At 60.7% G+C, this 21,422-nt stretch overlaps 1 protein-coding gene across 1 annotated transcript in view; it reads left to right on the forward strand.

The window, feature by feature from the left end:
- The first annotated feature begins 629 nt into the window (after nt 1-629).
- The window catches only part of MRC2 (mannose receptor C-type 2), a 28,184-nt gene continuing 7,391 nt past the window's right edge, over nt 630-21,422 (forward strand). Inside the window, exons 1-19 of the mRNA XM_086766709.1 lie at nt 630-793; nt 10,881-11,279; nt 11,540-11,713; nt 11,903-12,067; nt 12,237-12,350; nt 13,037-13,180; nt 13,728-13,916; nt 15,084-15,238; nt 15,509-15,616; nt 18,012-18,127; nt 18,278-18,426; nt 18,547-18,764; nt 18,990-19,132; nt 19,535-19,637; nt 19,751-19,889; nt 20,164-20,199; nt 20,539-20,699; nt 21,020-21,087; nt 21,317-21,417. Coding sequence (XP_086622835.1) covers nt 703-793; nt 10,881-11,279; nt 11,540-11,713; nt 11,903-12,067; nt 12,237-12,350; nt 13,037-13,180; nt 13,728-13,916; nt 15,084-15,238; nt 15,509-15,616; nt 18,012-18,127; nt 18,278-18,426; nt 18,547-18,764; nt 18,990-19,132; nt 19,535-19,637; nt 19,751-19,889; nt 20,164-20,199; nt 20,539-20,699; nt 21,020-21,087; nt 21,317-21,417 — 2,773 coding nt within the window. The 5' untranslated portion in view covers nt 630-702. The remainder of the gene's footprint in view (nt 794-10,880; nt 11,280-11,539; nt 11,714-11,902; nt 12,068-12,236; nt 12,351-13,036; nt 13,181-13,727; nt 13,917-15,083; nt 15,239-15,508; nt 15,617-18,011; nt 18,128-18,277; nt 18,427-18,546; nt 18,765-18,989; nt 19,133-19,534; nt 19,638-19,750; nt 19,890-20,163; nt 20,200-20,538; nt 20,700-21,019; nt 21,088-21,316; nt 21,418-21,422) is intronic.

Consider the following 21,422-nt stretch of genomic DNA (forward strand, 5'->3'; position numbering starts at 1 on the left):
GGACTCCCAGGCTGAGGGTCTGGGCAGGGGAAGGTGCTCGCTCCCGGCACAGCGAGACCCGAGGTGGGGCTGCTGGGTCCGTGGGCACCTCTCACGCACCCGTGGTCCCCCTCTGGGGGCACTGGGGCTGCCTGGGGTGCGGGGGGAGCCAGCCCTCCCTGGGGGGGGCTGCAGGGATGCGCTGGCCAGGCTGTGCCATCCCCCTGCATCACCCCGAACCCCACTAGCACCCCAAATCCTCCAGTCCCCACCATCACGCTGAAACCCATGCTCCCCACCACCACCCTGAACCCCCCCATCACCTCCAAACCCCGCCATCACCCCGAACCTCCGCCCCTCCCAACACCTCCGCCCCGCAGCAGGACGCGGAGCCCTCCCCGCGCCCTCCTCCCTCGCCGGAGCCCCCGGCCGGCCCCAGCCCCCGCCTCCCCGCTCCCCCCGCCGCTTTTTTGGGCTGGGCCCACCGGCGAGGGCTGCTCCCGCTGACGCAGTGTCTGAGCCCTGGGTTGTTCCTTTTTTTTTTTTTTTTTTTTAATTTATTTTTTTAAACTTTTTTTTTCTCTCCCCCATTCTCCCCTCCCTCTCCCTTTTCGCTGTTCCTCCTCCTCCTCCTCCTCCCCCTCCTCCCGTCCGCCCCTCCGCCGTCCCCCGGCCCCGGCGCGGCAGCAGCCAGGCCCGCAGCGGAGCGGGGAAGCGCGGGGCATGGGGCGCGGCTCGGCGGGAGCGCGGCCCCTCCGCGCCCCCCTCTGCTGCCTCCTCGGCCTCCAGCTGGTGCTCGGCGCTGCGCACCCAGGTGGGACACCCCCCCCCTCAGCTTTCAGCCTTTTAATTATTATTTTGGGGGGAGGTGGGGGAGGTGGGGGAGCCCCCCCGCCCCAGGGAGGGGGGCGGCGGCGGGACCCCCGCTTCGCTCCGGCGCCGTTCACCTCGCCCCGCTTTATTTCCTCCCGGGATGTTTGATTTGCCTTTATCTCTGCTTGTTTTACTCCGTCCTCCTTCGGTCTCGGTTCGTTCCGCCGCGTTTTGTTTTCTCCATTTTCGCCGCGTCGTGTTCCTGCTCCCCGCCCCGTCCCGCAGCGTTTTCCCTCGCTTTTATTATTTTTAGTTTTAACTCATTGCGCCGCGCGGCCACGCAGCGTCTGGCGAGCCCGGCGGAAACGTTTCCGCGGCTGCGGAGGGGGGGCGGCGGCGGCCGGGGTCTGCCACCGGCCCGCGGAGCCCCGCGGCCCCGCTCCGGCCTTTTGTCTCCCCGGGGAGGGCGCTCGGCGGAGGGGGAGGCCGGGAAGGGGCTCAAGTGTTTTGTTGGAGGTTCCCTCCCTCTCTCGGCGTGTTAATCCTATAGAAAAGTGCCCCGCGGGACCGCGGCCCGAGTGGGTATTTGCAGGCTTCCTTTTTTTTTTTCTTTTCTTTTTTTTTTTTTTTTTTTTTTTTCCCCTTTTGTAACTTATCACAAGAAAGCCAACGAGTAGGGTTTTTTGGCTGTGTGTTTTTTGTTTTTTTTTTTTTTTTTAAATCTTCTGAAGGCACCGTGTGCCAGACGCCCGAGGCTCCTCGGGCCAGCCCCTGGAATTGCCATTTCACCGTTTCAGACACTTTTTACCCCAGGACAGTCTCGCACAGAAGCGAGGAACTGCTTTTGTGGCTTCCTTGGATTAATTTGGCCCTATTGAGAAAACTTTAAAAAGAAAAAAAACAGAGCAGAATTGGCTGCTTTTGCCTGAGCAATAACAACCGTAAACCCTTGGCCTATTTTATTAGAGAACGTTTAGCAAATCCAAAGCAGATTTGGAAACGGCGGCGTCGGAGGGCACTGTTCCCCTCCTCCCCCTGTGCCCCCCGCTTGCCCCGCTGCTCCCCAGCCCGGCGGCCGCTCGGGGCTGAGCATCGCGAGGGGCAGAGCTGGGGCCGCCATCGCTTTGCGGTGCCGTGGCCTTGGGCGAGGGTCCCGTGCTGGACGAGGGTCCCGCCGTTGGGCGAGGTGTGCGGCCCGGGGTGGGAGGCGCGCGGCCTGGAGAACCGGCTCGTCTGAGAGATGGGGAGAGGAGGAGGCGATGGGGAAGGAGACCCCCGCACCCCGGGGCCTTCTAGAAGAGCGGTGCCAGGGTTTGCTGCTGGTTGGAGACATCTGGGCCGAGCTCCCGGCGTTCTGCAGCCGAATTCCTGTTCAATTTCCCCGTCGTTTCCTTGCGGGCTGTGAATTCCTCCTCCTGCGGGTTTCAGGGGGGTTACTCGATTTCAGCAGGGCTGAGCTACGGTAAGGACTGATTCTGGCTGTTTTGCCCTGAAAAAATGTCGGTGGGATCCAGGTCTGGCGGGCCGGAGGACAGAGGCACCTCTGTCCCGGCCGGTTTGAGGCGGGAGCGCGGCGGTGGCCGACCTCGCGCGGGGCAGGGCGAGGAACAAGGCGGCTTTGAGCTCCCTCCGACCCGCGGTGCCGTGCCGCTCCTGCTGAGCGTCCCACCGGCCCGTGGGTGCCAATACCCTTAGTTCTTCCCCCGCCCCCATCCCCAATTTTCCGCTGCCCTCCTCAGCATCGCCCCTGACTCCAACCAGGCACGCAAATGGAACAGGGGATGGCGTCGAAGGAGGTGCCACGTCCGAGGTCCCCCAGCACCAGGCTGGGTTTTGCAGCTCGGAAAACATCCTCCGTGGGATTTTTGGGATGAGGGTGGGTTTGTCCCAAGTCCCTCGAGCGAGTGCTCTTTGCGAGGACGCTCTCAGTGGGGGCTGGCCCGGCAGACAGCGTTGCTTTCCCTGGGGAGCCGGCGCTTCCTCGAGGGGTTCGTGCCAAATCCTCGCCTCCGGGACAGCCGGGAAGCTGGAGCGGGATTTTTGGCAGGAGGTTTGTGGCTCCTCAGTGGGATGTCGCCGCCGGCTGCCTCATCTCTGAGCTCCCACGCGCCTGTCTGGGGGAAACTGAGGCAGCAGCTCCCGTCCCGCCGTGGCCGTGGGTGCAGGGACGTGGCCCTGCCGCTGCTCTGCACCCACCCCGTGCCCTGCGCGGGACCAAGCGGAGCTGCCGCCTCGGCGAGGGGAGGGAGCAAAAGGGACCGAGGGAAGAATTTACAGCCTGGAAAACAAACAGAGCAGCCTTTGCGTGAAGCTCCCTGCCCGTTCTCCTCTTTGCAATGGAAATAGCGCGTTGCACAGCAAATGCAGCTCCGAGAGGTTATAACTCGGTCTCCTTCGGATGATTTGGGAGCAGGAGAGGGGAGCGGAGGTGCCGGCTTTGCTGGGTGGCTGGCAGGGCGCAGGGGACGGCTGGGGGTCTCGCACCCTGGCGCGCTTGCAGCGTCAGCAGCCGGCCAGGCGGGACCGGGACGGGGCGGCGGGGGGACGAGACTCTGCCTTGCGCAAGAGGGACAAGAATGGGAAGCGAAGGAGATGGAGCCTTCGGCGCGAAACCGTTGCGTTTCCTCAAGGGCACCCGTGGCGGAGCGGTGGCCGCGGGAGGTTTGCCCCGGGAAGGTGCTGCCCCAGGACACCTCGCTGGCACGCGGGACGGTGTTCTCGGGCGTGGGGTTCTGGTGATGGCTGAAGCCACGTTGTAGCTTTCTCTCTCCCACTTTATTCCATTTTATTTTTTGCACCTATTCCATATTATTTATTGCACCTTTCTCTGCAGGGCAGAGGCACTCTCCCGCCTTCCCTCTTCCTTAAATATTCCCCGGTTTTGTCCCGATATGAAAGCGAACGGCTGCTGAGGGGCTGGAATTGCTGTCTGCTAAATCGTCTTTCCCAGCTGATAAATCTGTAGCGGGAGAGCGGCTGCGGTGCCTCCGCGGGTGCTTGGAGAAGGGCAGCCAAGGGCCGATGCCCGCGTCGGCGGCGTGGCCGGAGCTCCCGGCGCCTCGCGCCCTGCCCGGCTCCGTCGCACGCGGCCGGTTCTCGAGTGGGAGCAGGAGCGTGCGGCGGCTGCCACCGTCATAGCCCACTCGAGCCCGTCCCGACCCCAGCTGTTTCCTCAAAGTTTGGTGTTTTGGGGTTTTTTTAAGCAATTTGTGAAATTTTGTTCTTCACGTGCGGCCAAGGAGCAGGATTTTAATTAATTTGAACTGTGCTGAGACTGCGGAGCGTCGACATTTTTCTCATTCTTAAGATTGCTCAGAGCCCAAAAGGGAACCACACAGATGCTCTTTCTCTTAAAGGACCCATCTTTAATTAATTAAGGATTAGAAAATGATTGGTGGATTGACTTGCAATTCTTGGGAGCACTTTTTAGCCCAGGAGCGAAGGTTGGGGTGTTTTTTGGGGGGCACAGGGTGTTGGTCAAGCACCATGTTCCCTTCATCCCCATCCCAGTGAGAGCTCAATCCTGCGCTGCGCCACGTGCCGCCGCGGCAGGGACGTAAATGGGATTTTCCGTGTGAAACGGCGCGTTTGCAGGATGGTGCTGAGACCGGGAACGGGGAGATCGAGCCCTTTCCTCCTCCTGAACCCCGGTACGGCGACTTTGGGCTCTGCAGGGAACAGCTACGTCTACCCCAGTCTTGCCCGTGAGCAAAGAGCACCTGGTGAGAAAAGCTTTGTGTTAAACATCATTTTAATTTAAGAAAAAAAAAAAAATCACCAACTGTAGGACAGTGGGGGCTGATCCTTGCTGTGCAAACGTGCTTGGTCTCGGTGGAAAAGGGGGATCCTCTGTCCTGTGCCGCTCGGGGCCTTAGTGATGGAATGGTGCTGGAGAAACAAGGGAGGAAAAATCTCTGGATCTTTTTTTTTTTTTTTTTTAGACTTCTGTTTTTTAGGAGTTTCTTCAGTAGTGTTGAAAAATGTGGTAGTCCTCAGCCAACTCTGCTGGAACCAAATCCATGGGGCCGTGTGTCGGGGCCGTCCCACACGTCACATCCTGTCCCTGGACGTGGCCGCAACTTTGCTGGCCAGGGGGGGTCCGTGCTGCTGGTGGGTGATTTTCCCCCAAACTGGGGGCAAAGCGGTGCCAAGATTTTGTGGCGGGGTGAGAAGATGCATGTTGGACAGGATGTTCTCAAGGAGCCCAGCCACCACGACCCAGGAGGGATCGTCTGGCTGGGGGCCGCCAAGGGAGCTCCAGCCTTGGCCGCTCCCCGCTGCGCTCTCGGTGGGTGCGCTGCGCTCCGCCGTCCCGGCCGGAGCCCGTTGGATGGATGGCGCTGCCTTCCTCCCCCTGCGTTCCCGGGGAGTCGACAAACCTGGGATTTCCACCTCTGGATGTGTACAGCTGCTGTGGTCAGGGAGAAATTTGGGGCAAATTTCCATCCTTCCGTGCTTTGCTGGGTACCAGAGGGTCTCCCTTGTCCCCTGCCATGGCCTGGGCGAGTCGCTTGAGCTGACGAGCATCCCTCGTGGAAAATGGCTAGGCCTTTATCTGTCTGCATCCCGGGCAGGCTGCGAGGAGAAAGGGCTTTTTAGCGTCTGCGGAGAGGCTGGAACGCGGAACGTGGACCCCGTCCAAAATCCTCGCGAGGCAGCAGAGAGTGAGCAGGGTGGTAGGTCGCCGCCAAGTAAGGAGCTCGTCTCGTACGGCTCCCGCTGTATAAACAGCTTCTCTCCGCGCCGCCGGGCCAGCCGAGCGGAGTTTCTCGGCTCCGAGCGCAAGTCCTGCTGCTTCGCACCTCCAGCCAGGCCACCAGGAGCTTCGCTTTCTGTCCTGTCATGAGATCGCCTCCTTATTCTCAGAGGTTTCTTTAAAAAAAAAACAAAACAAAACAAAAACCAACAACAAGCTCCCTCTTTTATTCTGGAGCTGGGCTTGGAGCACCCAGGGCCACTTCTGGCCGAGACCGGCTGCTGGGGGCGCGGATGCGGGCGGGGGTAACGCCGGGAAGGGAGTTTCCTCCAGGGGAATATTTCATTCAATAATTTGGAATTTAAGATGGAGCCGGGAGCTTTTCTGTGCCCCTGCAGCATCCATCGGTGGAGCTGGCTGGGCACCGAGCTGCGCTCTCAGACGTCACCACAGGGTGAATTTTTGGCCTGGACCTCTCCCCATCCCGGCGATTCCCTCTCCTCCTTCAGGGCTGTGCGAGCTGAGCCTGCCAGGGGCTCGTTCCGTCCGGTGAAACCCTCCTGTATTCAACTTTTAATCTCTTTTTCTGTGTTTTTTTATTCCAGGGGGGTTTTGCTTCTCTGTGGCCGATCTTCCCCACAAGCCTGGTGCGTTCCCATCTTGTTTACTGAGCGTGAGGTGTCGCTTTTGTCCGGTGCGGCCGCACGGATTTGGGAGCTGCCGCTCGCCCTGGGGCAGCGATAACGGGCTGAAAAGCCGGTGGTTTGGGTCGGGTCACTTGCGGCTGCTGTCCCCTGTTTTCCCAGGTGATACTGGGAGGTTGAGGCTGAAAGGAGGGGTTTTTGTGCACCGTGTGAGCGAAGGGTGGATTTCTTGCTGCAGGATGTTACGGGTAAGGTTTGGCACGGGCTCACAAATCCGAATGAAGGCGTTCGTTGGCGGGTTTGCTTTCTTAGCGTGGGGGTCTGCAGCTCCCAGGGAGGCTCTTGGAGCCTGATGGAGCCCAATTTGCTGCCGTGGCTGAGGCACCGCGCTGGACTTTGAGGGTTTGCTGCCTTTGCTGGGTGGTTTGGAGCAAACCACGTCTGCGGCCGTGCCTGCAGTGCAGAAACCTGTGAGGAGCAGGGTGTGCTCGTTGCTCTGTGTGCGCTCAGCCTCCTGCGTGAGGGGTTTGGAGCCAGGTTTTCTTGGGACACCCCAGATAAAGGGCGATCCTGAGGGAGAGCAGCGGGTGGGGAGCACCTTCGCTGGGACGGCTGCAGGGTGGCGCTGAGCCCCGGAGCAGCGTGAAGGGCTCTGCCGTCGGACGGGTGCAGTGATGAGCCTGGCAGAGAAGCCAAGGGGGTGGCAGGAGATGCAGGCGCAGAGCTGGAGCGGCACTGCCACGCTGGCCCCAGCATTCGCTTTCAGCTGCCGTCGGATGAAATTGCGACCTGGAGGTGCTCCGGCCTGGGATAACCGTGACCGGGGTCCAGCTGTAGCTTCAGCCCTGTCTTAAATTTGCTCCTGTCTTAAATTTGCAATGGGAGGGTGACAAATGCAATGGAGCAGGGTTGCTTTGGGTGCCCCGGTGTGGGTGGCTGGGCTGGGATGTGCTTGGGGTAGGGTGGTGCCGAGGACGCCCGTCCGTGCCGTGCTGTAGTGCTTCCTACGTCTGCCACCAGCCACAGCCACCTCTGTCCCCTGGAGCCGCCTCGTCCCCTGTTGCCTCTCATCCGGTGCTGCCCACATTCCCCAAAATTGTAGGTTGCGAAGCTTTCCTTATTTGCCGTGTGGTGGTGAAGCTGTCGTGGAAAGGGTTGAGCAGTTCAGACTTTCTGCTGCCTAAAAACTTGCTTTTTTATAAAAAAAAAAAAAAAAAAAAAAGAGAATCTGGAGCCAGAGTGAAGTGTAGAAGTCCCTCGAGGGCTGCCCCAAAGGGTTGCAGCTTCTCTGTCTCCGCAGCATTCAGCCGCCAGAGCCAAGGCCGATTTCTCCCACTTGCCTGGAGCACGAGCATCCCGGTATTTTCCCTATGGGAGAGGAGAGCGTTTCCGCGGGCAGAGCCCATTTCTCGCTTGCAGGCCTCAGCTCCCCACCATCACCCGAGGAGCATCTCTGAAAGGAGTCACCCGAATCTGTGCCGCAGCTGTGGAGGGCAGCGCAGGAGAGGGACAGGGACGTGCCCGGTCCTGCTGGGATGCTCCTCTGGAGCTGCCTCCTGTGAGGGTTGGTTTTGCTCAGTGGGATACTGGGTTGGGAGAAGGGATTCGTTGATACGAACTGGCCCCGTCCCACCCAACTCCACATCCATCTCGTTCGTTGGTAGCCGAGCAGGAGCAGTGCGAGTTCACTTGGGCGCTTGGTTTCGGCGCTGAGCATTGTTGGTGGAGCTGGAGCCGGCCGCAGCCAGGCTGATGCTCAGCAGCACGTGCAGCCGAGTTTCCGAGGCTTCTCCGCAAGCGGAAGCTGGGAGATGGTTGGGAAGACCCTGGAGACAGTTGGGAAGAGCCTAGATTGGGCACGAGCAAGGGGCACCACACAAAAAAAGACTGTCAGTCCCATGGGGAGCCATTTCCTCCATAGGCATCAAAGCCTGTCGAGCTTGGCCATGCTGAGGGGCTGGAGAGGCCGAAAGCTCCTTTCCGTGCATTGGGGGCCGGAGCAAGCGCCACTGCCAGTGTGGTGGACACCAACGGGGGTCAAGTCAGCTCCAAATTCCCTGTGAATAAGTGAAAGGAAAGGCTGTGTTGGGTGAAGCGCAGCATGCGCCTCTGCTGACGTGTGTTGAGCTCGTGTTGGCTGTCCTCCCGGCTGCAGCCTCGCTGGGAGCAGCCCCCGGCCGGCGGCGCGCGGCGGTTTGTGCGAGGGGAGGCGATGGGAGCGCTGGGGAGGCGCGAGGGCTGGGGAGGCGCGAGGGCTGAGCCGGTGCTAAAGCTTTCCCGTTCCTCAGGGCTCCTGCCTGCTTCCATCTAGGGGGCCGCGGGCTGAGGCGCCCGCAGGGTGCGGAGGCAGCCCAAAGCCCTTAGCCTGTAATTTCCTACCTCCAGCTCCTCTCTTTTTAGAGTAAAATGATATTTTGTGCTTTTCCGGCCCCGGGGCTGCCCCCTCCAGTCTGGACGGCTTCCTCTGAGCATCGTGCCGCTGCGCGGCTGCTGTCGAACATCACCCTTGCACGGTGCTGCACGGTGCCAACGCGGCACTGAGCACCCCGACGCCGGGTCCCAGCGCTGGCTCCAAGGTTTTTCCAAGGCACTGTTAAATATTTTTTTTTTTTTATTTTTTTTTTTTTTTTTTGGCAAAGCCAGGTTAGCAGATAAGCAGAGAAGGGTGTCCCATTGCTGACCCCTGCTGCTAACGGCCACGGCAGCGCTTGCGATACGGCAGGTTTTTCTGTACCTGGTGAAAAAGGGCCGGCGTTTGGCTCCTTGCAAAGCACTGTGGCATCAGCCCGTGACCCAGGGAGGTCTCATCCTGCCTGAGCGCTGGTGCCGGGGTCCAGCGGATTGCGGCACTGGTGCTGCGTCATCCAAGAAGTGCTTAAAGACCCCGTCTGGGTGGCGGGCCCCGCGTCCCTCGCTGGGTGTGGGAAGGGGAGAGCGATGGGCTGGGTGATGCTGTGGGTGCTGCTGGCGCGGTGAGGTCGGTGTTTGGTGCGGGGATGAGCTGCTGTCCTGATGTCCGGGTTGGGATGAAGCCAGCTGCAGCTGGGGAGACACGAGCACCGGTGTAAGGGGCCTGGGCTTCAGCCAGCCAAAATCAGCCCCATCTGAATTTTTGCTTCTTTTTTTTTTTTCTCCTTTTGCCGTGATTTGAAAAATATTTTCCAAGAAATTCAGCGTTTCTTTTTCCAGTCACTGCCTTTTCCTGTTGCACGTGCACGGAGTCTGCTCCCCACAGATCGCCGTGCAAGCGGGCGTCGCTTTTGTTTCTTTGAGGTCATCACTGAAGTCATCTCGGCCGGGGAACGGGCCTTTAACATCATTTCTTTTCTGGAGCCAGGTTAATGCTGAAGCTCTGAAATGAAATGGGGGTGTCCTCCTTCCTCCATTTCTTTTTTTTTTCCTTTCAGAGACAAGTCAGAGAAGTTCTCTGAGCGGAGCTGTTTGGTGCTCGAATGTGCCGGCGCTGCCTGTAACGTGGCTGGGGCAGGGTGAGGTTGCGGGGGAATAGGAAATGAAAACCTTTTCAGCCCAAAAAATTCACACAATGGCAAAAAACCAAAGCAAACCCAAGCTAAATATAGCGGGGCCTGTGAGTCCGCTTTGACTTGTGGTGGAGGAAAAATGGGTCGCTCTTCAAACAAACAAAAAACATGACAGAAGCCGCGCTGTCGATGTGCTGCTTTGGGCAGCTTTTTGCTGGGGCACGGGGGCAAGAAGCGGCTGTGCGGAGCCCCGGGGGCACCTTTTGAGCTTAGAAAGGTGCTCTGGAGGAAATAAAGGAAGTTTTTAAAATGACACGTCAGCTGGAGCAGCGTGTCCCACTGCAACGTCCTGGCTTTGCTGGTTCGTACAGGTTTTGAGACGGATTTGCGTGCTGGGGGGGTCGTTGGTGGTGCTGGGGGCCGGGGCATGCAGGGTTGGGCCGTGGCAGCGGGCAGGACCGTGGGAAGTGTGTAGAGCCGGGGTTGAGATCAGCCTTTCTCCCCTGCGCAGCTGTGCTAGCGCTTTGTCCGCTGCCAGCGATTCCCCTCACTCCGCTCCCGCCTCCCAGCGCCTGGGCTGGGATTTCGGAGGGTCCCGACGCGCCGTTTCTTGTTCGCTGGGGCCGGAGCTGCACTCATGGGAGCTGCAGCTGCGTGCGAGCGTTTTCCATCACGCCCTGTTCACGTGATGGGAGAGCTTCCCCCGAAGCTCGTTTGCGCCGCAGTTTTTTCTAACAGGTCCCTAAATACACATAAAAATGATGGATGCGCTCTCTGCTTCCCTGCTCTGTGTTTCTCCAGCCCGAGCAGATGGCCGGTGCCGAAGCCGTTGGCGTGGGCTCCTCCAGCGCCAGCGCGGGGCTCGTTGCGATGCTGCGGCAGGGTGCTGCCGATGGGAACTCAGTTTTAAGCAGCTCTGGTGATGCTGTTGGAGCAGGCGAGCTCTTTGCCCTGGCTACGATGCCCAAAAGCCGCTTGCTGGTGCTGGATGGGGATGCCGTGAGGCTTCAGCCGGCTCTGGATGCGAACACCCGGCTGTATCACCCTGCCCGGAGCCCGTCACCCCAAGGACAGGGGTCGGGGCAAACCCCGGGCTTATTTCCGCAGGGAAGCGGTGATCCCCGGCGTGCCGGGCGCTGCGCACAGCGACGCACCCCAAAACCGGAGTGCGTAGCGCGGGAGTTGAGGCGGGGCTGGAGGCGATGCATGGCAGAGATGCCAAATCCCCAGCGATGATTTAACCCTTCCCCCTTGTTTTTCCCCCAGACTCCAAAGTCTTCCTCATCTACAACGCGGGCGCGCAGGGCTGCCTGGAGACCAAGGACTCGCTGGTGAGACTCACCAAGGGCTGCAACGCCAGCGACCCGGCCCAGCAGTGGAAATGGGTCTCACGAAATCGCCTCTTCAACGTGGGGGCCATGCAGTGTCTGGGGGTGTCGTGGCACGGGGCCAACGCCACGGCGGGGCCGCACGCCTTGGCCACCTACGAGTGCGACCGCGAGTCCGTCAACATGCGCTGGAGCTGTCGCGGCCTCGGGGAGCAGCTCTCCCAGCATCTCGGCGCCCGTCCCGGCAATTCCTCCGCGGACAGGGGGGACCAGGCACGTGGCTCTCAGTGGAGGACGTTCGGCACCGAGGAGGATCTGTGCTCCGTGCCGTACTCTGGTAATGCCTCCTTGGGTGTCAGTATTACCCCGTAACCCAAACTGGCCCCCAGACGTGAGCTGAGGCCATGGTGCTGTGGCAGTTGGGTCCTGCCTGGGGAGCTCAGCTGCAAAACCAGGCAGGATCGGGCCGATGGGGAGCAGGTGGCCTCTGGGCACCCCGCTAGCCCCTGTGCCGGGCCAGCCCGCACGCTTCACCCCAAACTTCACTTCAACCCCCCGTAGATGCAGCCTCAAGCAGGGGCTCCTCTTTTCCTGCAGAGATTTACACCATCCAGGGCAACTCGCACGGGAAGCCATGCACCATCCCCTTCAAGTACGACAACCAGTGGTTTCACGAGTGCACGAGCACAGGGCGGGAGGACGGCCATCTCTGGTGTGCCACCACCCAGGACTATGGCAAGGACGAGCGATGGGGCTTCTGCCCCATAAAGAGTAAGTGAGGGAGACGCATCCCACGGGGAAAAGCCCTATGTCCACCCCTCCCGGCGGCTTCCCTGCCTCTCCCCTTCCCTCCTGCCTCATCCCTCCTCCTGCGAGCTTGGGGTGTGCTGGGTTATTGGGGTGTTTTGCGGCCATGGATGGGGCTGCTTTGGGTGCTCACCCTGCTTATCCCCCCCCCAGGCAATGACTGCGAGACCTTTTGGGACAAGGACCACCTCACCAACAGCTGCTACCAGTTCAACTTCCAGTCGACGCTGTCGTGGCGGGAGGCCTGGAATAGCTGCGAGCAGCAAGGGGCCAACCTGCTGAGCATCACGGAGATCCACGAGCAGACCTACATCAACGGTGAGGCGACGGCAGCCTGGCTGCGTCCCCCTCCTCCTCACCCAAGGCAGAGGAGGGTGCCAGGTTGCTCTGCCTGCCCCGGGTGGTTGGTTTGGGGATGGTGACAGGCTGGGGGGTTGAGTTGGGGTCGGAGGGACTCATCCTGCCCCTCTGTCTGTGTTGATCCCAGGGCTGCTGACGGGCTACAGCTCCACGCTCTGGATTGGGCTCAATGACCTGGACATCAACGGAGGCTGGCAGTGGTCAGACAACTCACCCCTCAAGTACCTCAACTGGGAGACCGGTGAGACGAGGGGTCATGGTGGTGATGGAGGGGCTGGGGAACAGCCTGTGACCACCAGAGATGGCTCCATGTCAGCGGAGGTGGCCTGGGGTGCTCTGGGGTGTCCCCTTGCTGCCTGGGGACAGAGAGCCCCATGGAGCTGGAGGGGGAATCGTTCCTCTGCAAACCCTTGGTGGCCCTGCAGATAACCTGGGTTGAGCTTCCCTGGTTGGAGGGTTTGTGCATCCCAGCTCGGTGCTAGAGCGAGGCTGAGGAGGGGTCCCCTGCGGCAGATAATCCAGCTCTAACCCTGGGGTGCTCACAGGGCAGAAGGACCCATTGCGAGGGCTGCTCTGGTCCTGCCCGGTCTGTCACCCAGAGGCACTCGTGGGGACGGTGGTACCCTCGGAGGAGGTTTGGGGACAGGCGGGAGCAGTTCAGGTCTAGTACCGTGACCCTCCGACTGCCATTGATGTTTCTGGGTAAAACAGTGATGCTCCAGGTTCTTGTGCACTGAAGCACCATAGATAATCCTGGACGTGTGAGGTCATGTCTTCATCATGCAAAATAACAAAATAAATAGGTCTTCACTGGTGTTGGAGCAGGGAGAGCTGCACCTTGCCGGTGCCTGCCCTTGCTGCGTGGGCAGTGTTGGTGGCTCTGCCCCAGCTCCTGAGCAGCGTGTCCCCTCCTCGACCCCTTTCCAGACCAGCCTGACAACCCCAGCGAGGAGAACTGCGGGGTGATCCGCACCGAGTCGTCTGGTGGGTGGCAGAACCGTGACTGCGGCATCGCCCTCCCCTACGTCTGCAAGAAGAAGCCCAACGCCACGGCTGACCCCTTCCTCACGGGTGAGCGGGGGGATGAGTGGCGCTGGGAATGTGTATCCCATATCCCAGCTGGGTGTGCTCCCATCCTGGTGTGGTCAGGGGATGCTGGAGCAGCCGGTGGAGATGCACATGGTGTCCCCACCTTGCTGATGCCCTGGATGTGCGGAGCAGTGGCTGAGCTCCTGGAGGGGGCCTAGATTTGGAAAAGGTCCTCCCTGAGGAGCATCCCCCAAGAAGCGCTTGGTGCCATTACAGGTTGGGTGGTAGGGGAGGAGTGGAGAGCAGCGGGAGGTCCCTGTGGTCCGCAGGGGACAGCGTGCTCTCCTTTCTGCTCTGCTATCGCTCCTCTGCAAACAAAAGGGAATTTTGGGTTGTCCTTGGACCTGTAAAGCCACCACTGCTTGCACTTTGCCATTACGCGTTTTGGCCATAGCTTTACTGCTGTTGCTTTGGCTCGGTCTCCTGAGCACCCCAGGGAACCGTAGTCCTCTCTTCGCCATCCCCTCGCTGCTGAGGAGAGGGTTGGAGAGCGGGACAGGAGCCCTTGGGCTGCCTTGTGTCCTGCCAGACTCGTGGTCGGAGGTGAAGGTGGACTGCGAGCCCAGCTGGCAGCCCTTCCAGTCCAACTGCTATCGCTTGGTGGGAGAGAAGAAGAGCTGGCAGGAGGCGAAGAAGACCTGCCTGCGGAGCGGGGGGGACCTGGTCAGCATCCACACCCTCTCCGAGCTGGAATTCGTCACCAAGCAGATCAAGCAAGGTAAGGGGGAGCCCACTGTGCCCACAGCACCCTTCCTGTCCAATTTTGGGTCCACAGAGGGGTCAATCCTATGTGATGGAGGCTGCAAAGTTGAATTTATTCGTGGCTGTGAATAGTTTGAAGACCCCAGGCTAGGAGGCGATGTGTTGTTTGGAGGAGCCCGTGGCCTGGGCGCATCCTCTGTCCAGCGAATGTAAAAGCCGTTCCCGGGAGCCTGGGGTGCTGGGCAAGGAAATACGCAGCTGCAGCTGGGAATGACGCTTGTCCCAGTTGGTGAATGTAGAAAAAGATGGAAAAAAAAAATCCTGCTGGGCTTGCTGGAGGAGGCTGTGCCTCTTACTGCTAAATCTGCCCGGGACACGAGTGTCACCCGCAGCAGGTCGAGTGAACGGGGAATTCCTGCCTGTGGCCTCCCAGGTTTCTCTTTCCTATTCCAGCTTTGCCCAGATACAGTTGTCTGGGTTGAAGTTTGAGACATCAGGATGTGTAGGAGCTGGGACGGTACTGGGGAGGTTTCAGCCTGAGCAATCATGTGTGGTGATACAGGGGAGCACCTGTCCTCCGGACCCCGCTTGTGCCACCCCTCATAGGGTCACCCTTGGCTTGGGTTCCTGTACAAACGCAGCCCCTCCGGCCAAATTACGTGGGCCCACAGCCCATCCCTGCTCTGCAGAGGGAGAGCCTGGCAGCGAAATCCATCACGGGGACATCGGGTCACCCGGGCTTCAGTGGGGACAGGGGGCTGAAGAGAATTAACGCCAAGGGAGGCAGGAGCCGTGGGAAGGTGGAGGAAGGAGGGGGACGTGCTGGTGGTCCCAGGCCAGGAGCAGATGGAGATGGGATGGGAGAGAATGGTTGAAAACCAGTAGCTCACTGGACCTGAGCCCGTGGGCTCAGCCTTTTACCACTCTGCTGCTGCCAGCACCTCTCCGAACACTGCCGGCAAATGTCGCTGTGTTTCCCTCTGGGTGGGTCCGTCCTCGCGGGCAGGAGCTGCCCGGCCCTGCCCGCCGGCACGGCGGGGGCTGGAGGCTGAGCCAGTGCGATTTCGGCAGGCGCTTTGCAGAGTTGCAGTCCTGTCACGGGGGCTCCTGTCACCGGCGGGGTTTCTGTGAGGTTTCAGCCAGGCAGAGGGGATTTCACCCGCTGACCCTCCTGTCTTGGCAGACGTGGAGGAGCTCTGGATTGGCCTAAATGACCTTAAGCTGCAGATGAACTTCGAGTGGTCGGATGGGACACCGGTGAGGTTTACATACTGGCACCCCTTCGAGCCCAACAACTTCCGCGACAGCCTGGAAGACTGCGTGACCATCTGGGGACCGGTGAGAGCCCGGGGCGGGGGGGTTCATCCTGCACCTCCGCAAAAAGCACGGCAGCATCCTTGTGGCCCGGGAAGGGATGCCTCGGGGAGCGTCTCCAGCCAGGGTTGAACCTGGCTCATCCCGGCTGCTGGGATGGGAGGGATCCAGCACGGCATCCTTGGGGATTTCATGCACGGAAGGAAAATCCGAGACCCGGTGTGGGGGTGGATGGGCTGAGGAATTCCCTGGGCTGTCGGCTGGCCTCAGTCCTGCTCTCCCCACCCTGTGCAGGAAGGGAGGTGGAACGACAGCCCGTGCAACCAGACCCTGCCGTCCATCTGCAAAAAGCCTGGTCGGGTGAGCCAGGAGAAGGAGGAGGATGATCACGGGTGCCGAAAGGTGAGGGAGACCTGGGGCGGGAGGTAGCTCTGGCTGCTCCATGGCTCTGCCGGGTGCTCAAGGCTCTGGGATCGCAGGGGACCTCTCCCCACAACCATTTCAGGGAGCCCTGATGAGCAGCACCCCGAGCTGCGGGTCTGTGCCCGGTGCGACAGAGCATCCCGGGGCTGCTGAGCCCCTCGCTTCTGTGGTTGCATGAGGCCGTGGGAAGAAATTGGGACAAAACACATCTCCATCAGCCAAGATCCTCCCCCTTGGGCTGGCTTGGTTGGCAGCAGGGACGTTCATTTTTTTTTTCCCCCTTGCCTCTCTCCGTGCCAAAACCCAGCAGCAAAGCTGCTCCACATGGGAGCTCAGCGGGACGGAGGCAGCCGCCAGCCCTGTGCCTCGGCGTGATGGCGGGCTGCCTTTTCCAGGCAGGATCCGGGCGTTTCGGGGACGCAGCCGTCACATCAGTGGGTTCTCACCCAGACCACGCTCTGCCTCAGTTTCCCCAGCTGTCGAGCGGGGCTGAGGCCACCCCATTCCCACACTTGCTGGGAAGTGGCTTTTGTGCCTCTTTGCAAAGTCCTCGAGCGGTGAGCCTGGCATCACCAGGCTCTTGAACGTCTCCCAGCATTTCAAAGCGAGCCAGCGTGCGCTCGGACTAGCAAGCAGCCCCTCCGGGCCGGCTCCCGGAGGTGCTGCCAGGCTCCTCCCAGGTCTTTCCCCATCGCAGCAGAGACAAACCCCGGCAGCCACTCAGCTCTGCAAGAGCTCGGGGGGAGCGTGGCAGCCGGGCGAGCTGGCACACTAGGCCAGATTCGGGGGGGCTGCCAGCCGGAGCCAGAGGAGCTCTCGTGTCAGTGGGTGCTGGGGATGAGGCGCTCGGTGGAAACGTGCCACTGCCACCCATCCACTCCACTTGTCCCCATAGCAGTCCTAATAGGATGTCCCACGCAGATTTAACTCCCTCCTGCCTCTCCAGCCACAGTCTTACATGGCCCTGGGTGCCCAGCAGAGAGATGAACCCACTGGGAAACAAACTGGGAGTGATAAATGAACTGAGGAAAGACCTTTTCCCATCCTTCCTCTCCCTCCTCATGCTCAACGGGGCCATTTGCCACCCAGATGCAGAGACTGATCTTGCTCGGAGGATTGGCCCCAGTCCTCTCCTACCACCGTGGTTTTCTTGGTGACTTCTCTTTTTTTTGTGTGTTTTTCTTGGTGGCTTTGCTGCTTTTTCTCCGCCTTTCCAAACTGTATTTTTGGAACAGCCTTAAAGGAAGCGATAGAGGATGGAGGTTTGAGAGATGGGGAAGGCAGAGGCAGAGGGGGATGCGGGGGCACACCAGGATTGGGAGCTGGAGGCAGCACTTGGGGTTGATGGTCCCATCCTGACTTTTTTTTGGATCACAGGGGCTTGCTGTGGTGCTCAGTGCATAGGAGGGCACTCATGTGGTTTTAGTGGTGCTGTGGCCCAGAGCCTCTGGGTCCATCCAGATCCTTTTGGGGACATCAGGGACCTGCACGGTCCCATGTCGAGTCCCTTTCTCAGCTGCTCAGGGTGTCCATGCCGTTCCTGGCGGGACCGAGCTGGTGGATCTGTACCTGGGTTTGTCAGCTTTGGGGAAAGGGTGCAGGAGCAGGAATGTGGGGGGAAAAAAAATGTGATTTGGGGTCATTTTCCTCTTGGTCTCCCAAAGCTGCTCTCCTACTTTCCTCCACACGGTGCTGATGATGCTGCAGATGGCACGTGTCCCCCGCTGTCCTTCCAACGCCCAGGGAACGCAGGGGTAAAACCCCGCGGATGCTTTTGACAGTGCCAGGAAGGTCCCTGAGCCTGGGGCCACTTGGCTCCTGAGCTGAGCCCCTCCAACCTTCCCACCCCGGCTTGCTCTCCCATTGTGTGTGTCCCATCTCGCAGACGAGCCCCCACGTCCCTACCCACGCCGCTACCAGCCCCGGGCCACCCCACTCCCTGCTCTGGCAGAAAACAGGAGCTATTGTGTCTCCGGCCCCGGAGAGGCTCCAACATCAACAAGGCGGGGGATTAAAGCAGGCTGCAGCGGGACTGGCTCTGGATTCGGCCCCGCAGCGTATAGAGGAGGATTGTGTTACCCTCCTCACGCCCTGGCTGGGGCTGGACGTTGGCAGGAGAATCGTTTCCCCGGCTTTGAAGCTGCCTGGGTGTTTGTTTTCCTTGCAGTCATGTCCTCTGGTCCAGGGGGCTTGTTAGAGCTCAAAGCTGAGCAGGGTCATGCCGGGGCAGCCAGGGGCAGGAGACCTCCCAGGAGAAGGCAGAGGTGGTGGCAAGGGACGTGGGATGCTGTTCTCTCCCCCTCTGGTTCGCTCCCATCTTTCTGGGGACGGCCGGGGCGAGTGGTGGTGGACATCCCCTGTCACCCATCCGCAGGGTTGGAAGTGGCACAGCCCCTCCTGCTTCTGGCTGGGCGAGGACCGCGTCTCCTACAGCGACGCCCGCAAGATGTGCTCCGACTACGGCTCCACGCTGCTCACCATCACCAACAGGTCAGCGCCAGCAGTGGCGGGTTTGCCCCAAAACGAGCCCCCCAAGGCGGGGCATGACCTGAGAGCTGGGCTTTGTGCGCAAGAGCTGCAGCATGGTGTGCTGCTCAGCATCTCGGCTCGCAGCATTGCCCTCTCTCACCGCCCCTCCAGGTTTGAGCAGGCCTACGTCAGCAGCCTCATCTACGGCTGGGACGGGGAGTATTTTTGGACAGCACTGCAGGACATCAACGAGACGGGCGCTTTCCGCTGGCTGAGCGGCGACGAGGTCATGTACACCCACTGGAACCGTGACCAGCCCGGTAAGGGAGCAGCCGCGGGTGGGATGGGGATGTCCCCTCCACGCGGAGCGGGTGCTGGCTCTGCCACCTGGCAGTCTGACCCTAAGGCTGGCATCCTCCCCGCTCCTGTGAGCGCTCCAGGTTACAACAAGGGCGGCTGCGTGGCCCTGGCCACCGGCAGCTCCATGGGGCTGTGGGAGGTGAAGAACTGCAGCACCTTCAAGGCCAAGTACATCTGCCGGCAGAACCTGGGCACCCCGGTCAACCCCGAGCTGCCCGGTCCCTACCCCACGCCCAGCCTCACAGCCACCTGTCCCCTGGGATGGAGCTCCGACTCCAAGCTCCGTCACTGCTACAAGGTGAGGGGTGCTGGGGGCAGGCTTGTCCTGGCCGTTCTGGGGGTGCGTGTGCCTGCCCAGCGGTGCTGGCGGGGTGAAGGAGCGTGTTTCGGCGCTTGTAAAGGGCAGCCCAGACCCCAGGAGCCTGGTTCGAGGTGACAGCGTGCCCCAGGACGCCGCTGCCTGCGGAGCGGGAATGATGCTCTGGTGCTGAGCCCCCTCTGCTGCTGGTTCCTCCCATTCCAGGTGTTCAACTTCGAAAAGCTGCAAGAGAAGAAGACGTGGATCGCAGCACAGGAGTTTTGCCGGGAGCTGGGGGCCCAGCTGCTCAGCCTGAGCAGCTATGAGGAGGAGCACTTCGTCGCCAATACCCTCAACAAGATTTTTGGGTGAGCGGCTGGCTGCGCCGGCGTGTGTTCTGCTGCCCGGGTGTGCTCGGCACGAGCCCACACCCCTCCCGGTGCTCCAGCACACGCGGGTGGGTGGACGGGGCATGGACCTGGCTCTCTGAGCACGAACTTGGATGCAGAAGTTGCATCAGCTGGTGTGGCTATGCCAAAGAGGGGATGCGGGAGAAGTGCAAGAAATTTCGTGTAGCTTGGGGATGGAGCTTGGGTTTAAAACTCCTTCAGCCCTGAGCTGGCATGCCTGTTATCCAAGCTCCTGCCTTGGGGTACTGTGGGGACAGCGGGCTGTAAAACTAAACAAAGGCCAGATATTTGCATCTCAACATAAAAATCTCCGCTTTGGAGGGGTGTTGTGTTCTCACCCTTCCCCCTGGCTCCCCGCAGGGAGTCGGAGCCAGAGCTCCACGAGCAGCACTGGTTCTGGATCGGCCTGAACCGGCGGGACCCAGCGGGGGACAGGAGTTGGAGGTGGAGCGACGGGCTGGGCGTGAGTCCACAGGGGATTCGGCGAGATGAATCCCGTTGGCATTTCGGGAGCAGGGTGTGTAAATCTAGAGCTGGTGGAAACACCCAGCAGCGCCCATCTCTCTCGACCCCCAGTTTTTCTACCACAACTTTGACCGCAGTAACTACGACGACGATGACATCCGGACGTGCGCGGTGCTGGACCTGGCCTCCCTGCAGTGGATGCCAATGCAGTGCGAAGCCCAGCTGGACTGGATCTGCAAACTGCCCAAAGGTACCTGGTGAAGAGGCGCCCACACCCTTCCGTTTGGAATAACCTGGCAGAGGATGGGCTGTGGGATGGCGGAGCGGGCGCAGGGGGGACCCTCTGTCACCTCCCTTCGGAAGGTTGCACTTTTGTGGGAGGGGGCTGGAGAGGTGCTGTCCATCCCGGGGGGATTCGGGAGGGCACCTTGCCCTTGGAGCTTGCGGGTGGTTTGCAGGCAGGCATCAGCGGGAGCATCCCAGCCCCGCGTCCCGCTGACAGCCTCTCCTTGCCCTTCTGCCAGGTGTCGATGTGAAGGAGCCGGAGATAACAACCCAAGGTGCGTTGGCCGCAGCCGCGTGTCTGTCCAGCGTAGATCATCCTCCCCGGGGCATCTGTCACCCCGTCACAGTGCCTGTGGGGCATCCCTGCAGCATTATCTGGAGCAGGATGGATCCTGTGTGGGTCGTAGGATGGGAGGGGAGCATCCCTGTAGGGGCTGCCTGCAGGGGACCAGGCAGGATCAGGCCCCTTGGCTGGATGCTGACCATCTCTCTACGGGAGAGGGGCAAAAGCAAAGCAGCGCGTTCTGCGGGGGACCGAGGGACAGGGCGACGGGCGCTGGTGGCTGCATCAGGTGATGGCACAGCCGTGGCGTGACACCGGTCCCTGCCTGCAGGCAGCAAAGAGTGGGTGAAGTACCAGGAGGCCGAGTACAAGTTCTTTGAGCACCACTCAACGTGGGTGCAGGCACAGCGTATCTGCAGCTGGTTCCAGGCGGAGTTGGCATCTGTGCACGACGAGGCTGAGCTGCACTTCCTGGGCCAGAACCTGAAGAAGGTACCATGGGGACGGGGACCTCCCTGGGTGTCGATGGGCTCCGCTGCCTCCCCAGGCTGTTCCCTCCCTGGCTTCTTCCATCTTTTGCTGGAGGGACATTATTTGGGGACAGCCAGGCTCTGCTGGGGTCATGACGGGTCTTGCGTGGTGGCAACAGGTCCTGATGCCTGGGTGCAGGTTTGGGGCTCGGCAAGGTGATGCTTTTTGCTGCGGTGCAAGCTGCAGAGGGGCTGCCCAGTCACGGTGCTTGGGGTGGTCATGGCTGTCCCCGAGGACACCGAGTCCTTGCAGGACACTGATGTGTCCCCTCTGGGCGTCAGTTCTCCAGGGGCCAGGAGCAGCACTGGTGGATCGGGCTGCACACCTACGAGAACGACGGGAGGTTCAAGTAAGTTGGAGACCGAGCCACCACGTCTGTGCATGTCCCCCTGCCACTGTCCCCAGCTCTCAGAGCACTGTGGCTCAGTGCCTACATCTTGGCCTTCTCATCCTGGGGTGCTGGGATGGAGGTTCCCCTCCCAAGAGGGGGCACTGGTGGGGCATGCTTTTGGTCAGGGCATGCAACTGGTCCTGTTCGCCAAGTCACTGCTCAGCCTCGTGCTCCCTGCCTTTCCCAGGTGGTCTGATGGGTCTGTCCTCAACTTCGTCTCTTGGGCGCCGGGCAAGCCCCGGCCCATCAACAAGGACAAGAAGTGTGTGTACATGACGGCTAGCAGAGGTGAG

The sequence above is a fragment of the Chlamydotis macqueenii genome, chromosome 25 (assembly GCF_036417535.1).
Source record: "Chlamydotis macqueenii isolate bChlMac1 chromosome 25, bChlMac1.mat, whole genome shotgun sequence".
Taxonomy (NCBI): domain Eukaryota; kingdom Metazoa; phylum Chordata; class Aves; order Otidiformes; family Otididae; genus Chlamydotis; species Chlamydotis macqueenii.